This window comes from Oncorhynchus mykiss, chromosome 15, assembly GCF_013265735.2.
Source record: "Oncorhynchus mykiss isolate Arlee chromosome 15, USDA_OmykA_1.1, whole genome shotgun sequence".
NCBI classification, from domain to species: Eukaryota; Metazoa; Chordata; class Actinopteri; order Salmoniformes; family Salmonidae; genus Oncorhynchus; species Oncorhynchus mykiss.
In genome coordinates, this window is record NC_048579.1 from 42,238,524 (window position 1) to 42,257,194 (window position 18,671).

The window sequence follows — 18,671 nt, forward strand, 5'->3', positions numbered from 1 at the left end:
TCTACATAAGCTCCAGCTGACATGTCGGTCACAGCTACTTGCTCTGATTATAATTACAGTCATCCTCAACTAACACACAGACATAACTAAAAGGGACATTAGATGTATTTATGGCATGAGGGTTGAATGTGAAAAAATAGTATTTTGTAATTGACTATTTTTCCCCCTCAGTTGCCTCCAGTCCTTTAATGCTTTTGACTCTCTCTGTGTTTTTATTTTATTTTTACAGGTCCCAATTCTTTTACATTGAACAAGAAAAAAACTTCAAAAACATCTATTGAAATGTTTATTTCAAAAAGTTCTGTAAAAGACTAAATGTGTTTAACATTCATTATTAATAATTGCTGCACGTTTTCTGTGTACCGAAGCCTGATTCTACTTACTATTGTATTGTGAAAGTGTTGAGCTGTATTGTTTTACCTGTCGCCCTGTTGTCCTGCCCCAGTCCCAGTGGTGAAGAAGACGTGGGAGAGAGAGGCATCTCTGTTGGAGTATTACAGTGACCACACTGACCCCTCCATACCTACCATTGACCTAGGAGTCCCCAACACAGAGAGAGGTGAGTTAGTCCAGGGCATCTCAGAGTAGGAGTGCCAGTCTAGGATCCGTTTAGCCTTTTAGATCATAATTATTAAGATTACATGGACATGTCTGACAAACCTTTATTTGGGAGTGTCCCTTTAACTCTGGCAGATGGCGAGTCTGATACGACAGGTACAGCAAGGTACGTTATACCAGTCTACCAAAGCACGGCACGTTGTATTGTGGTGTTATTTAAACAAGAATAATTTGGCTTCCTGTCTGATCCTGCTATCATAACATTTGGGAAGAAACAAAGGGCTGTGGGGCTCTTTTTTTCCACTCCTTATGAGGTTGTTAATTGAGTGTCTTGTTTGTGACTGAGATACGGAATCTGCACATTTACTAAAACTTCAGCTCTCATCTCTTCCACGGTTCTCAATGTCAAACGACAAAGACCAGGTTTGTTTGTTTTTTCATGATTGCAACATGGGTCATTTTAATTCAGGATTTCGTTTTATCAGGTGGAAATGGCCACATTTTAGGATAGTTTAGGAATTAAAATGGAAACCTCAGATTCAACCAGTACCACTGCTCTGGGAGTAAATTACCATCCATTGACTTGAGTTTGATAGAAGAGGTCAAAGTAAGCTTTGAATAGGGTTGTGAGCTTTTAACCTTGCTCTATTCTGATTCTTATCTTATCTTAATTATGACAATTTCACATATCAATGGGGAAGGGAATGGTGTGTAATGGAATGCTTGTGCTGTAATTTTCTGTAAATGAGTGTATCTGGACGCCAACACTCTGTATTTCACACACTATCCCACAGAGCCGAGGCTGATGATGGCACCCTATTCCCTACATAGAGTACTACTTTTGACCAGACACCTATTTTATTTGTGTCCACATTCAAATGGTTAAAGTTGATTGTGATATGATTAAGATAAAAATAATCTATATTTGGGTGTGATGCTGGCCTTAAAATGGTAGCACCCTATTTGAACTTTGATGTAATTTGACCCAATATTATGGCATTAGGATGAGCAATTTTATGCTGATTTGTATCAAATTACATTTAAAACAGTTGAGATTTAATTGTAAAATTACTTTGTATGAGTCTCATTTATGGTTTTGCAGAAGGATTTTTGTCTAATGTCTCCATCTCATTATTGGTTTCTCTGATTTTAACAACAGAAGTAGTGCCACCATTATCTACAGTTATTTCTTTAATTTTTTAAAACCTTTTATTTAACAAGGCAAGTCAGTTAAGACCAAATTCTTATTTACAATGACGCCCTACCCCGGCCAAACCCTAACCCGGACGACTCTGGGGCAATTGTACGCCGCCCTATGGGACTCCCAATCACGGCCGGTTGTGATACAACCTGGAATCGAACCAGGGTCTATAGTGACGCCTCTAGCACTGAGATGCTGCTCCACTCGGGAGCCCTACAGTGAGTCTGTCTACGATTACATCAATGCTAGAATTTTTATCATTTTGGTATCTAGTATTGTAATACTTAACCTGGTATCGGTATCCAGTGCAGGCTCCAGGCATAAGCGACATAAATGGTTGCTTAGGGACTGTTAGACATTTTCAGAACCGGGACCCGGACAAAAATGTGGGAGGGTCATTATTTTTCAATTTTTATCTAGTCTAGGGGAAAGTCATGAAATTTGTAATCGATTAAGAAAAATATTCCAAATTAGCTCAATAATATCGACAGAAACATGGCAAACGTTGTTTATAATCAATCCTCAAGGTGTTTTTCAAATATCTATTCGATAATATATCCGTCGGGACAATTCGTTTTTCAGTAGGACCGATTGGAGTAATGGCTACCTCTGTATTTTACGCGATAGTCACCCTGGGAGCCATCAGGAGACCATTTACGCAATGTAGCCGCCTACGGCTATTCTTCAACATAAATGCATAAAACTACGTCACAATGCTGTAGACACCTTGGGGAATACGTAGAAAGCTTAAGCTGGTTGATAGCACATTCACAGCTCAATAGGGACTCATTGGAACGCAGCGCTTTCAAAATATGGGGCACTTCCGGATTTGATTTTTCTCAGGCTTTCGCCTGCAACATCAGTTCTGTTATACTCACAGACAATATCTTTACAGTTTTGGAATTGTTAGTGTTTTCTATCCAAAGCTGTCAATTATATGCATATTCTAGCATCTTTTCCTGACAAAATATCCAGTTTAAAACGGGAACGTTTTTTTTCCAAAAATGAAAATACTGCCCCTAGAGTCGCAACAGGTTAAATTTCTACATTGCCAGATGCTACCCCTCATCCCTGATTCTCTGCTGGATGTGCAATATCAGGTGCACCTGTGGTTTCAATCAAATTATCTATAATAAAAATCCTACTATGTGATTTTCTGGAGGAAAAAAAATCTAATTTTGTCTGTCATAGTTGAAGTGTGCCTATGATGAAAATTACAGGCCTCATCTTTTTAAGTGGGAGAACTTGCACAATTGGTGGCTGACTAAATACTTTTTTGCCCCACTGTACCTTAAAAAAATAAGTTGGGGGCGTGGATCAGAAAAACAGTATCTATTGTGACCACCATTTGCCTCATGTAGCACGACACATCTCCTTCACATAGAGTTTATCAGTGTGTTAATTGTGGCCTGTGGAATGTTGCCCCACTCCACTTCGATGGCTGTGCAAAGTTGCTGGATATTGGCAGGAACTGGAACACACTGTCGTACACATCGATCCAGAGCATCCCAAACATGCTCAATGGGTGACATGTCTGGTGAGCATGCAGGCCATGGAAGAACTAGGACATTTTCAGCTTCCAGGAATTGTGTACAGATCCTTATGACATAGGGCTGTGCATTATCATGCTGAAACATGAGATGATGGTGGCAGATGAATGGCACGACAATTGGACTCAGGATCTCATCACGGTATCTCTGTGTTTTCAAATTCCCATCGATAAAATGCAATGGTTTTTATTGTCTGTAGCTTATGCCTGCCCCACCATAACCCCACTGCCACCATTGGGCACTCTATTCACAACGTTGACATCAGCAGACCGCTCACCCACACGACGGCATTTGCCATCTGCCTGGTACAGTTGAAACCGGGATTCATCTGTGAAGAGCACACTTCTCCAGCGTGCCAGTGGCCATCGAAGTTAAGCATTTGCCCACTGAAGTCAGTTAAGACACAAAAATGCAGTCAGATCTAGACCTTGGTGAGGATGATAAACACAATGTGCTTCCCTGAAACGGTTTCTGACAGTTTGTGCAGAATTTATCAGCTTTCCGGGTGGCTGGTCTGAGACGATCCCGCAAGTGAAGAAGCCCGGCTCTGCGATTATGAGGCTGGTTGGGCGTACTTCCAAATTCTCTAAAACGATGTTGGAGGTGGCTTATGGTAGAGCATTGAACATTCAATTATCTGGCACCAGCTCTGGTGGATATTGCTGCAGTTGGCATGCCAATTGCACACTCCCTCAAAACTTGAGACATCTGTGGTGTTGTGTGACAAAGCTGCACATTTTAGAGTGGCCTTTTATTGTCCCCAGCACAAGGTGTGCAATGATCATGCCGTTTAATCAGCTTCTTGACACGCCACACCTGTCAGGTTGATGTATTATCTTGGCAAAGGAGAAATGCTCACTAACAGGGATGTGCACAAAATTAGAGAAATAAGCTTTTTCTGGGATCGTTTATTTCAGCTCATGAAACATTGGACCAACAATTGACATGTTTCTTTTATATTTTTTGTTCAGTGTACAAAGGAGATCTTTCACCCTACCCTTGTCCTCTGCGTTCTGAGAACACACAACCTTCTGGCCCGCAGCCCTACGCTAAAAAAATTGCTACGTTGCCATGTAATGCTTGTAAGACAAATAACAGTTTCTAAAAGTGCATATCTAAGGCTCTGGTCTGTCCTAGGAGTTATGGTGTTCTCTGCTATCCACTATATGTTTTAATTATTATTGTTGGTGTAGGGCAGGGTCACTTGTTTGTTTTTTTCAAGCGTGCAGGGAGGGTCAGGTAAAAAATAAAATATATAATTATTGAAGGGAAGGCCATCCATTTTTATTTAAAAGAGATCCAATTTCCTCCAGGTATCCCTCATTATAAATATTTGTATTACATTTTTTAGAACTCAGGGTCTCAACTTACTGATGAAAGTTAGAATAGTAGAATAGACAAGGTGTAATTGTTCTCATTATGTCAGTCACTGACAGTCAGTCAATGAATTTACTGAGAAAAATGTCAGCTAATAATTTTTGGGTGGTAAGTTAGTCTAGCCAGGTATCTAGTAATCATTGGCTGAATACCAACCGAGCATGCAGAGCAGGTGCCCAGGGGCCCCCATTGATTTTGTCAGTCACTCTCACTCCGATTTCATTAACATGACATACGTTTTGGCAAAATGTGTAGAATTGCAGGAAATTAACTTTAAAACTGCAAAGATGTATCATCACCCCATGGCAATATGTGTAATATTGCAGAAAGCTTCATTTAAAGGACCTACATATCATATTGTTGCATTGTAATTTCAGAAAATGTCCGAATCAGGTAACGCACAGAGACACTCAAATTGATTGGAGTCACAAAAATTGACTGGGCATGAGACGCACACAAACCGATTGTGACACAATCCTGGTGGGACCAACGGAGCAACGGAAGGCACCAATACATCCTGGTTATTCTGGATTATGCCACCAGGTACCCGGAAGCCATTCCCCTGCGCACCATGGCCACCAAGGGAATCGCACATGAGTTAGTCATGCTGTTCTCCCGAGTAGGCATCCCCAATGAGATAAACCGTCCAGGGATCCCCGTTCATGTCACGAATCATGAAGAATCTATGCAAAGTAATGAAAATAACCCAGTTGCGCACCACTGTCACAGACCAATATTTTTTATATATTTGCAAAAATGTGTGTAGATTGATGAAAATGTTTTATTCAACTTATTTTAGAATAAGGCTGTAACTTTAACAAAATGTGGAAAAACGGAAGGGGTCTGAATACTTTCCGAATGCACTGTATATCCCACAGTCAACCCTAAATTGTGATCGACCTGCACAATTATTTTCCTCAATTGTGCATTGATGTCAATGGTTCTAGTTCTAGATCTCAAATTCTAGTTTTAGTTCTCAAATTAAGATTCAGCCCTTTAATGCAATCTTGCGTCATACAGAAAAATAAACGGTACTTTGTGTGTGTTGTTCTACAGGTCATTGTGGGAAGACGTTTGCCATCTTGGAGAGGTATATCAGCGATGCGGTGCCAAAGACGAGTTGGCTGCTGGTGGTGGATGATGACACACTCATCAGGTAAAGCTGTCAGTATATACACACACACACACACACACACACGTGTACACACACACACAGACAGACACTAAGGCCGATGGTGTGTCTGAGTGATAGTTCCTCCAAAATGTGTGTCTTCACTTATGCCAAAACCCCTGATGCAGTGAAAAACTGTCAAATAAAAAAAACGTAAGAACTCTTCAAGACTGCCTCCTGAGGGCACAGTCGGCAAACTGATTCTTTTTTATTTAGTGTGGAAGTTAAGTTACCAGATGTAGAGAGCAGCGGAGTCAAAATTTAAGTGGGGGGTTTTGATGAGGAATATCCTACCTGTTGTACCAGTGTGTGTGTATTGTGTGATGAGAGAGAATATATGTGTGTGTGTGTGCATGCGTGAATGGTGCATGCATGCACACGTGTTTGTTTGTACATGCATGTGTACCTGATGAGTGTGAGTGTATGCCCTCCCCAGCCTGCCCAGACTGCAGATGCTGTTGAGCTGTTACAACCCCTCTGAACCGGTGTGTCTAGGGGAGAGGTACGGCTACGGGCTGGGCCAGGGAGGCTACAGCTACATCACCGGAGGAGGGGGGTGAGTCACTTACAGCTTCTACATCCCAAATGGCACCCTATTCCCTACATAGTGCAGTACTTTTGATGGCCCTGGTTAAAAATGCTGTATTAATCCTCTGTAGGGAATAGGGTGCCTTTTGGGACTCAGCTAACATCTCTGACACAGACATTTTGGATGCAGAATTTTATGTTAATTGAAACAGAACCCATCTTTATAGAGCAGTGGTTTTCAACTACGATCTTCGAGGACCCCCAACTAGAGGTTTTCATGATTCCAACAGACCCGAAATTCCGAGGCCCGCCCAGGGACCTGAGCGGTTCCAAGTCCTAAATTCTTACTTTTGTCTCGGATCTGGGTCAGATCTGATGTAACTGTCACATGTCTCTTGTATGTGCAACTAAAATAGATTTGCTGACTAGGCCTGATTGGACCTGTCCTCTGATAATTGAATATGTCTGATGTGATGAGAACTGCGCAAGCTTGTCTGTGTCAGCTAACTGCAACTCAATAAAACGTATAGCTTATGTCCAACTGAAACTGGTCCCGGCCTCTCACCTCACGTGCGCCTGCTGCTGAGGAGAGAGAGAGTAAGAGGAGCCTTGGCCTATAGGCTACTCTTGATTGCACAGATGGAGGCCTTTTTTTAATTAGGTAAAATGAAAGTTAGAGTAAAAAGATTATAGTGAAAAGAAATTGACAAGGGAAATCGCAACAAAGCATCCTTCACTCATGCTGCCAAACATACCCTCGTAAAACTGACCATCCTACCCATCCTTGACTTCGGCGATGTCATTTACAAAATAGCCTCCAACACTCTACTCAAAAAACTGGATGCAGTCTATCACAGTGCCATCCGTTTTGTCACCAAAGCCCCATATACTACCCACCACTGCGACCTGTATGCCCTCGTTGGCTGGCCCTCGCTTCATACTCGTCGCCAAACCCAATGGCTCCAGGTCATCTACAAGTCACTGCTAGGTAAAGCCCCACTTTATCTCAGCTCACTGGTCACCATAGCAGCACCCGTAGCACGCGCTCCAGCAGGTATACAGTGGGGCAAAAAAGTATTTAGTCAGCCACCAATTGTGCAAGTTCTCCCACTTAAAAAGATGAGAGAGGCCTGTAATTTCCATCATAGGTACACTTCAACTATGACAGACAAAATGAGAAAAAAAAATCCAGAAAATCACATTGTAGGATATTTAATAAATGTATTTGCAAATTATGGTGGAAAATAAGTATTTGGTCAATAACAAAAGTTTATCTCAATACTTTGTAATATACCCTTTGTTGGCAATGACAGAGGTCAAACGTTTTCTGTAAGTCTTCACAAGTACTTATTTTCCACCATAATTTGCAAATAAATTCATTAAAAATCCTACAATGTGATTTTCTGGAGGGAAAAAAAAAAGTGATGAAAATTACAGGTCTCTCATCTTTTTAAGTGGGAGAACTTGCACAATTGGTGGCTGACTAAATACTTTTTTGCCCCACTGTATCTCACAGGTCACCCCCAAAGCCAATTCTTCCTTTGGCCGCCTTTCATTCCAGTTCTCTGCTTCCAATGACTGGAACGAACTGCAAAAATCACTGAAGCTAGAGACTCTCCCAGAATCTCCCGCACTAGCTTTAAGCACCAGCTTAAAGGTCCACTCGGAAATGAGTTACCTCTGGTTTGTTCAGCCATTCACATGGGAGAAATTAATAGAGTTTTGGGATAAATGCCGAAAATAAGGTCTACGGTTAACACAGGCTTAGGAAATCTTATACAGGGCATTCCGAAAGTACTCAGACCTCTTGACACATTTTGTTACGTTACAGCCTTATTCTAAAATGGATTACATTTTTAAAAATCCTCATCAACATATACACAATACCCCATAACAAAGCAAAACACGTTTTGTAGATTTTAAAAAATTCAAATTTAGAAGTATTCAGACCCTTTGCTATTTCGAGCACAGGTGCATCCTGTTTCCATTGATCATCTAAAGATGTTTCGACAACTTGATTGGAGTCCACCTGTGGTAAATTCAATTGATTGGACATGATTTGGAAATGCACATAGGTCCCACAGTTGACAGTACATGTCAGAGCAAAAACCAAGTCATGTTTAGTGCCCTGGGGAAGAATACTAAACATTTCTGCAGCATGGAAGGTTCCCCAAGAACGCCATGGCCTACATCATTCTTAAATGGAAAAAGTTTGGACTCTTCCTGGGGCGGCAGGTAGCCTAGTGGTTAGAGCATTGGGCCAGTAACCGAAAGGTTGCTAGATCGAATCCCTGAGCTTAAAAGGTAAACATCTGTCGTTCTGCCCCTGAATAAGGCAGTTAACCCACTGTTCCTAGGCCGTCACTGTAAATAAGAATGTGTTCTTAACTGACTTGCCGAGTTAAATAAAAAAAAGTTGAACGGTGTTTCCTTCAACACATTGGTATGGCTGGGGGTGTTAAGAAGCGCTGTTTGGCGAGTCATGTTTTAGAGGACACATGACTCGACCTTCGCCTCCCGAGCCCGTTGGGGAGTTGCAGCGAGGAGACAAGATCACAATTGGGGAGAAAAAGGGGCTAAACATTTTTTAAGTAAATAAAAAATAAGAAACTTTTGTGACGGTTTTGTGTGGTATGGCTATTATTAGGCTATAACCCTACTGCAGGCCTATGATATGAAGACAGTGGGCACCGGCGCTCCAACTGTCAGTTGAACTTGAGGTGAGGAAGACTGTTTCAGGCCTACCAGAGTTACTCCTATAATCTAACAATATAATGCTGATCTTTATACAAAAATATTCTGGTAGAAAATGTTTCAAAATAGCCTCCTATTATTATTCCAATATCTGTATAGCAGTAGTAGCCTATTTCACCAGGATAAAGAAATGCATGTTGGAAACATGGCCCTGGCATACAGTGCCTTGCGAAAGTATTCGGCCCCCTTGAACTTTGCGACCTTTTGCCACATTCCAGGCTTCAAACATAAAGATATAAAACTGTATTTTTTTGTGAAGAATCAACAACAAGTGGGACACAATCATGAAGTGGAACGACATTTATTGGATATTTCAAACTTTTTTAACAAATCAAAAACTGAAAAATTGGGCGTGCAAAATTATTCAGCCCCTTTACTTTCAGTGCAGAAAACTCTCTCCAGAAGTTCAGTGAGGATCTCTGAATGATCCAATGTTGACCTAAATGACTAATGATGATAAATACAATCCACCTGTGTGTAATCAAGTCTCCGTATAAATGCACCTGCACTGTGATAGTCTCAGAGGTCCGTTAAAAGCACAGAGAGCATCATGAAGAACAAGGAACACACCAGGCAGGTCCGAGATACTGTTGTGAAGAAGTTTAAAGCCGGATTTGGATACAAAAGATTTCCCAAGCTTTAAACATCCCAAGGAGCACTGTGCAAGCGATAATATTGAAATGGAAGGAGTATCAGACCACTGCAAATCTACCAAGACCTGGCCGTCCCTCTAAACTTTCAGCTCATACAAGGAGAAGACTGATCAGAGATGCAGCCAAGAGGCCCATGATCACTCTGGATGAACTGCAGAGATCTACAGCTGAGGTGGGAGACTCTGTCCATAGGACAACAATCAGTCGTATATTACACAAATCTGGCCTTTATGGAAGAGTGGCAAGAAGAAAGCCATTTCTTAAAGATATCCATAAAAAGTGTTTAAAGTTTGCCACAAGCCACCTGGGAGACACACCAAACATGTGGAAGAAGGTGCTCTGGTCAGATGAAACCAAAATTGAACTTTTTGGCAACAATGCAAAACATTATGTTTGGCGTAAAAGCAACACAGCTCATCACCCTGAACACACCATCCCCACTGTCAAACATGGTGGTGGCAGCATCATGGTTTGGGCCTGCTTTTCTTCAGCAGGGACAGGGACGATGGTTAAAATTGATGGGAAGATGGATGGAGCCAAATACAGGACCATTCTGGAAGAAAACCTGATGGAGTCTGCAAAAGACCTGAGACTGGGACGGAGATTTGTCTTCCAACAAGACAATGATCCAAAACATAAAGCAAAATCTACAATGGAATGGTTCAAAAATAAACATATCCAGGTGTTAGAATGGCCAAGTCAAAGTCCAGACCTGAATCCAATCGAGAATCTGTGGAAAGAACTGAAAACTGCTGTTCACAAATGCTCTCCATCCAACCTCACTGAGCTCGAGTTGTTTTGCAAGGAGGAATGGGAAAAAATGTCAGTCTCTCGATGTGCAAAACTGATAGAGACATACCCCAAGCGACTTACAGCTGTAATCGCAGCAAAAGGTGGCGCTACAAAGTATTAACTTAAGGGGGCTGAATAATTTTGCACGCCCAATTTTTCAGTTTTTGATTTGTTAAAAAAGTTTGAAATATCCAATAAATGTCGTTCCACTTCATGATTGTGTCCCACTTGTTGTTGATTCTTCACAAAAAAATACAGTTTTATATCTTTATGTTTGAAGCCTGCAATGTGGCAAAAGGTCGCAAAGTTCAAGGGGGCCGAATACTTTCGCAAGGCACTGTATCTCTATCTTTCTCTGTCTCTAGGGCTAAGCTTCTCTTCCTTCATATTTGAACATTTTTTTATCATACAGTATACCTATAGGCCTATATGCTTGCAATGCCTTGATGCATTTCTGCTCAAATCTCTTACAGCTGAAACGTGAGGTGGACAATTATTGTTTTAGGAAAGTAAAAAACAATAAAACAATAGGCTATACAGTTTTTAATATGCTACACATCGAAACACAACAAAACTTTATTTTTATAGACAGTTTTTAAGCACACAACTGTCGATCATTTGGCCAATATTGCTTGTTTATTGATGGCTCTGGCATTCGAAGGTCTCTTGATTTCTACTCTCGGATCTGAATGGGTCTCTCTGTCCTCGGGTCCATTTCGGAACGGGTCTCCATTTATTTGTTTTATTCATTTATGCATATTGGGTCGGGTGGGAAAGTCACGGATCCATTTCAGAACGGGTCCAACTTTTTGGACCCATGAAGACCTCTACCCCAACAGTGCATGTTTTTATTGTATCCCCAGACAAGCACACCTGATTCAACTTGTCAATGAATCATCGAGCCTTCAATGAGTTTGTCCAGGGCTACAACAAAAATGTGTGCTTTTGGTGGTACTCGAGGACCGGAGTTGGGAACCACTGTTTTAGAGGAAGTGTAGTAGTGGTGGGGTTGGTGTTGAACTGTGTATAAACTGCAGGAGGAACTATATTTAGAACAAATCCATTAGCAATCTCTCAAACACCCGTGTTTGCAGTTTTCTCTACAGATACTTATCTTCAACTACTTGTATTTTTTCTGAGTGGCCTGTGCCTTGTTTCTCTGTAATGAGTTTCTGGTAAAATTTTGCATTCTCACTTCAAATCATTGCCATGGATTTGACTGGATTATTAGATCAAAATATAACAATAATTGAATATAAGACCGACATAAATGTGGTCAAATTGGCCTATTGCAACCACGATTGGCCACCTAGATCATTGCCAGTTGATCTCTCGTTAAACCATCAATACCATCAATATGAGCTAAAATCACCCTACAGCTGATATCAGTTGCAACCATCATCCGCCACCAACTTACCATTTCCATAAAGGGTCTGCATACTAGGTTTGCTGTTTGTCCCTCAAGACACCGTTGCCAGTACACTTCCTCAAAATAGTCTGAATTTGCCGATGTCTTAGTTGCGCAATTTTACATCTAACTAAGATGTTTGGGGCAGTATTTCTCAAGTGAAATTTGCATGAAAACAAGTCGTCTCTCGCTGAATGACAAACACTTAATTGAAGAATCCTTACTGTTGACCAATCACAGACGAAGGGGCGTAGACTTTGGCTACCAAAGTTCAGCTTACCTCAAGAAAAATAATTGTGTCCACGAACAGCCAAAAAAAACCCTGGCGAAGACCAATGTGAACAAAAACGTTTGTCATAAATTTTGTCATAATGTATGCACCGTTTCAGATGGGAAGCCTGGTTTCCGGATGTCTCTCTTATCTTTAATTCAACCAACATTTTTCAAGATGATTTTGCCCTCTGGTGGGTAGCATCATCGGAACTTGCAATTTTAAGGGTGATTTATCGATTTGACAATCGTTCTGTACAACTGAAATAAAGTATTTAATGTCCTTGTTTACCACGGAAAATCTACTATGGCAATGTAGCCTACCCTTTCCAATTTATGTAAACCAATTAATGATTTTACTTGTCTGAATCGAAAATGCCCATTTCTTATCAAGAGTGGAAAAGGAAATATTCCTGAGCTGTAAGGCTACACATTTGATATTTGAAACAAAATTGTGATTGTGTCGTATTTTGAATCAAATAATATTGTATTCTTATATTGTGAGGATAGTGGAGATGATTTTATTTTAAGCTATTTGTAGAACAACTTGATAAAACTCAATAGTGAACCTACTATACAAAATAGTCATTATTGTAGTCTACTTTATTGAAGAAACAATGTCTGAATTGGAAGGAAATGTGGTAGGATGAGTAATTTGTTATTATTTGGAAGTCATTATCCAAAGAAACAGATGCCAAGTGTTTCATTTTATGATATTTATATTGTCTATCACACACATTGCTGCAATCAATATCACTTTCATTTACAATGTGGTCGGCTAATTAATTAACAATTGGATTTCAAAAACGTTATTTTCGCAAATTTATAATTGTCGTAATGACATTCCCAGTCTGATCATTTTATTTCAGTTGTAATATGTCACATTCTTCCGTTCATCTTTTTCATATTGCGATGTCCTTGTTCCTAATAGGATGATTTTTCATTGGGACGGGAAGTGAAGGCAGACTGACCATTTCCCATGTCATTTTCACTGTCTAGTATCAAGCTGGTTTGACACCATAACAGCGTCAGATCAGCAGGTCTAGTAGTTTATTGCAGAGGGTTTTTTTTCATTGCAACCAGACTTGTTTTAGCTCGGAGCTCCTTGTAGTCTCCCGTTTAGTAGCGTGTTAAGAAATCCAGTGGCAACTTGCAGGTAACCCGCAGGTTCCGAATCTTCGTTGCAATCAGGCCATTCATTCTTATTTGTGGGATGTGTGTGTACAGTACATGTGAAATTAACCAGACTGCTCTGCTAAGGGTCGCTCTTTACTGGACATTTTGAACACAAACTTTTATCACCTGATTTACTCAGTAGGTGGTCCAGGTGTCCTCTTACATGGCAAAAATGGGGGGGTGGGGGTCTCTCTTCTGTTCTCTATTGTTCCTCAAGCAAGGGGGGAAGCCGATGACAGAGGGCACCATCAGATCAATTCCTTTAATGGCCTACTCCAACTCCACTATTTTGCTCAAAACATATTTGTTTACCCTTAACTGTGTGTACATTGCTGTATTCATACGTGGGATAATGTTTTTTAACAGGTTCAATCCACCTTGTTTTCTCTGAACTGTGTTGGTCAGAGTAGTAATGTTGACGTGTGCCGTTAATAATATTAATAATAATAATAATAATAATAATGTATTGGATTGTCCACTTAGGTGCTCAACTATTTTCTGTGCCAGAACGCTCCCCAAGCTAATGTGTGTTGGGGTGTGTGTGTGTTGTGTCCTGTCAGGATGGTGTTCAGTAGGGCAGCGGTAGTGAGGCTCCTGGCCAGTGACTGCAAGTGTTACCGTGATGACGCCCCTGATGACATGGTGCTGGGGATGTGTCTCAACGCTCTGGGGCTCCCTGTCACACATAGCTCCCTCTTCCACCAGGTAAAACACTGACCTTACCCATTACCCTTATGCCAGGAACCCACAGTTTTATTTTATTGACACGATTCATGCTTCACATACTATTCATGATCGTTATTGTCGTACACGAAAAACGGGAGCTCCAGAGTCGCTCGGTGTCGCAAGGTCAACAATAGCTGATTTACTGCACTTGTGATCTCCCGACAACACCAAATTGTCCCAAACAAAAGTCTAGCCTGTCAGAATGTTCTGTCGTAGCTCTGTACTGTTCGTACTGTCTGAACACTGCTACGAAGAAGATTCCACGCCAATAGGAACGCTGCATACTGGCATGCACTGTAGAAAATATGAAGCAATTGGTTCATATTTATACACAACATGTTATCTAAGATTTTCTATACCCAAATGACAAGTATTATGGAGTGAAAATATCCAAATCAAATTTTGTTAACCACATTGAAGGCATCTTCGACCACAGATTATGGCATATTTGACAAATAAGCACTTTCTGCTATCTGCTATTTTTTCTGACAAATTCAAATCAAAGCAGATAGAACTTAATTTATACAAGTGGTAAAGTGAGAACACCCTTCAGATAGCAAATCCTTAATATGTATTAGCTATTATGTCGTACATCCACTGCACGACATAACAACGTTTGGATGATCAAAAAACGCACTGAGGGAGACAGCCATTACCTTATACCTTTATCCATTACCCTTACCTCATACCAACTACCCTAACCCATTACCTTTATCTAATAAGTTACTTAAGACCTAATACTGTTTACCCATTATTCTAACCTGATAATACCAACATTTCACAATTCAACATTGATTGTTGTAGCAAGGCCTTGGTAACGAAGATACTAGTCTTTGAAATTCTCTCTGATTTAATAGCCCTGTTTATGAAATTCTCTCTGATTGTACCAGTGTATTTAATAGCCCTGTTTATGAGTAGTACAACAGTCTGGAGTGCGGTGTCCGGTGGCTTCACTACATTCCTACAGGAAATATTGTACTTTTTACTCAATACATTTTCCCTGACAACCCAAAGTACCCGTTACATTTTGAGTGCTTATCAGAACAGGAAAATTGTGAAATTCACGCACTTATCAAGAGAACACATGGTGAAATGATTTATACTTTTACTTTTATTTTTTATGCTTAAGTATATTTACAACAAAATACTTTTAGACTTTTACTCAAGTAGTATGTATTAGGTGACTTTCACTTTTACTTGAGTAACTTTCTATTAAGTTATCTATATTTTTACTCAAGTATGACAATTGTGTACTTTTTTACACCACTGGTAAGCAGTCTATGGACAAAATAAAAGAGCAATCCATGCTTTGGTTTTGTCTCCAAATGCAAACTTTTTAGCATTTGTGACACAACCAATGCAAGTCAATAACCTCGATATTAGCTTTTAAATAATTGTTCTGTCCCTCCAGGCACGACCTGAAGACTACTCCAGAGACTTCCTAGCCCACCAGGTGCCCATCTCTTTCCACAAACACTGGAACATCGACCCCGTCGCCGTCTTCAACAGGTGGCTAAAGGATGAGTCGATGTCAACAAGCACACACGGACTAAACAAGAGCACCAAGGAAGAGTTATAGTCACTCAGACACTATGTGTGTGTGTGTGTGTGTCATGGACAAACATATTGTCAGCATGTTTCCTCCATCGGTGTAAATGTTTTCTATATTGTGAATCTTGCGGAGATATCATTTGGAAGGTTCATGCAAGCCTGTCCCTGACTGTGTATATGGGAACTTATTCATGACTGAGGCCAGGATTCAATCCAAGGCGCGTTAGAGCAGCGCAATATAATGGACTTTCAAAGGTAAATGATGCTTGAGTCGACATGCTAGCATTGACCATGAATGCGATCTCGGCGAACGCCGGGGAAAACGTCTTTGGATAACATATTGTCGGCTGTCTAACGCTCAGCTATACATATTGAATCCCGGCCACAGTTTCAATTGATTTGCATGTTGAGGTTGTCAGTGTGTGTTCAGATCTTGTCTGTGTATATTTATATGATATAATCTATTCCTTGCCAAGTTGAACAGTGAAACTGTTTTTTTTTTTTTTCTCAAGGACATATTACTTATTACATTATTACTACATGCTGTACAATGTGTACTATTTTGATATCAAAGTGTTATTACTTAAAAATATATGTTTGAGCTGTCTTATTGGAGTTTTATTTCTGGCATTTGGTTTCAGGATTAATTAATGACTATTAATTGTGAATGTAAATAATAGGGGCTATGAAAACATGTGTGTGTTTTCATTGCCCCTATTATCACACACACCAAATACTGTTGAATGCAATTTCAAATAGAAGCTATGAGAAATGACTCAAGATGTTTGGTTTATTATTGCTTTGATATGATACCTGTGAAAGCAAAGGGCCTTGCACTGTGCTTGGGGGGACACCCATATTCCCCTCATGACACACTAACTTTCCTCACATTACTTCATAACTTCATGAGTGATCGGTTTGAACTTGTGTAACTTTATTTATGGAATACTTATCAACACAGGCCCAGCATGGGGAAAGGGATGTGAATAATACAACTAGGCTGACATGTTAAAAATACAGTGCATTGCGAAAGTATTCGGCCCCCTTGAACTTTGCGACCTTTTGCCACATTTCAGGCTTCAAACATAAAGATATAAAACTGTATTTTTTTGTGAAGAATCAACAACAAGTGGGACACAATCATGAAGTGGAACGACATTTATTGGATATTTCAAACTTTTTTAACAAATCAAAAACTGAAAAATTGGCCGTGCAAAATTATTCAGCCCCCTTAAGTTAATACTTTGTAGCGCCACCTTTTGCTGCGATTACAGCTGTAAGTCGCTTGGGGTATGTCTCTATCAGTTTTGCACATCGAGAGACTGACATTTTTTCCCGTTCCTCCTTGCAAAACAGCTCGAGCTCAGTGAGTTTGGATGGAGAGCATTTGTGAACAGCAGTTTTCAGTTCTTTCCACAGATTCTCGATTGGATTCAGGTCTGGACTTTGACTTGGCCATTCTAACACCTGGATATGTTTATTTTTGAACCATTCCATTGTAGATTTTGCTTTATGTTTTGGATCATTGTCTTGTTGGAAGACAAATCTCCGTCCCAGTCTCAGGTCTTTTGCAAACTCCATCAGGTTTTCTTCCAGAATGGTCCTGTATTTGGCTCCATCCATCTTCCCATCAATTTTAACCATCGTCCCTGTCCCTGCTGAAGAAAAGCAGGCCCAATGTTTGACAGTGGGGATGGTGGGTTCAGGGTGATGAGCTGTGTTGCTTTTACGCCAAACATAATGTTTTGCATTGTTGCCAAAAAGTTCAATTTTGGTTTCATCTGACCAGAGCACCTTCTTCCACATGTTTGGTGTGTCTCCCAGGTGGCTTGTGGCAAACTTTAAACAACACTTTTTATGGATATCTTTAAGAAATGGCTTTCTTCTTGCCACTCTTCCATAAAGGCCAGATTTGTGCAATATACGACTGATTGTTGTCCTATGGACAGAGTCTCCCACCTCAGCTGTAGATCTCTGCAGTTCATCCAGAGTGATCATGGGCCTCTTGGCTGCATCTCTGATCAGTCTTCTCCTTGTATGAGCTGAAAGTTTAGAGGGACGGCCAGGTCTTGGTAGATTTGCAGTGGTCTGATACTCCTTCCATTTCAATATTATCGCTTGCACAGTGCTCCTTGGGATGTTTAAAGCTTGGGAAATATTTTTGTATCCAAATCCGGCTTTAAACTTCTTCACAACAGTATCTCGGACCTGCCTGGTGTGTTCCTTGTTCTTCATGATGCTCTCTGCGCTTTTAACGGACCTCTGAGACTATCACAGTGCAGGTGCATTTATACGGAGACTTGATTACACACAGGTGGATTGTATTTATCATCATTAGTCATTTAGGTCAACATTGGATCATTCAGAGATCCTCACTGAACTTCTGGAGAGAGTTTGCTGCACTGAAAGTAAAGGGGCTGAATAATTTTGCACGCCCAATTTTTTTGTTTTTGATTTGTTAAAAAAGTCTGAAATATCCAATAAATGTCGTTCCACTTCATGATTGTGTCCCACTTGTTGTTGATTCTTCACAAAAAAATACAGTTTTATATCTTTATGTTTGAAGCCTGAAATGTGGCTAAAGGTCGCAAAGTTCAAGGGGGCCGAATACTTTCGCAATGCACTGTAACCCTTTACATCAGGGGTGTCAAACTCCTTCCATGGAGGGCCTAGTGTCTGCAGGTGTTTGTTTTTTGTCCTTTCAATTAAGCCCTAGACAACCAGATGTGGGGAGTTCCTTACTATTTGATGACCTTAATTCATCAATCAAGTGCAAAGGAGGAGCAGAAACCCGTAGACACTCGGCCCTCCATAGAATGAGTTTAACACCTGTGCATTATACAATGTAAAGTCATGATTGAGTCATTCACCAAGAATAGAGCGTCCTCTTCGGTCTTCTGTTTCCCTATTTATCAGAGTAGTCTGGGATACTTATGAATAAATTAACACGGTGAAA

At 40.5% G+C, this 18,671-nt stretch overlaps 1 protein-coding gene across 2 annotated transcripts in view; it reads left to right on the forward strand.

Annotated features, from left to right (window-relative positions):
- LOC110490086 (beta-1,3-glucosyltransferase) overlaps positions 1-16,490 on the forward strand; it is a 100,723-nt gene extending 84,233 nt beyond the window's left edge. For both annotated transcript variants that reach the window (XM_021563239.2, XM_021563238.2), the window contains 5 exons: positions 446-559; positions 5,743-5,842; positions 6,294-6,413; positions 13,999-14,143; positions 15,576-16,490. In XM_021563239.2, coding sequence (XP_021418914.2) covers positions 446-559; positions 5,743-5,842; positions 6,294-6,413; positions 13,999-14,143; positions 15,576-15,743 — 647 coding nt within the window. In that variant the 3' untranslated portion in view covers positions 15,744-16,490. The remainder of the gene's footprint in view (positions 1-445; positions 560-5,742; positions 5,843-6,293; positions 6,414-13,998; positions 14,144-15,575) is intronic.
- The last annotated feature ends 2,181 nt before the right edge of the window (positions 16,491-18,671 follow it).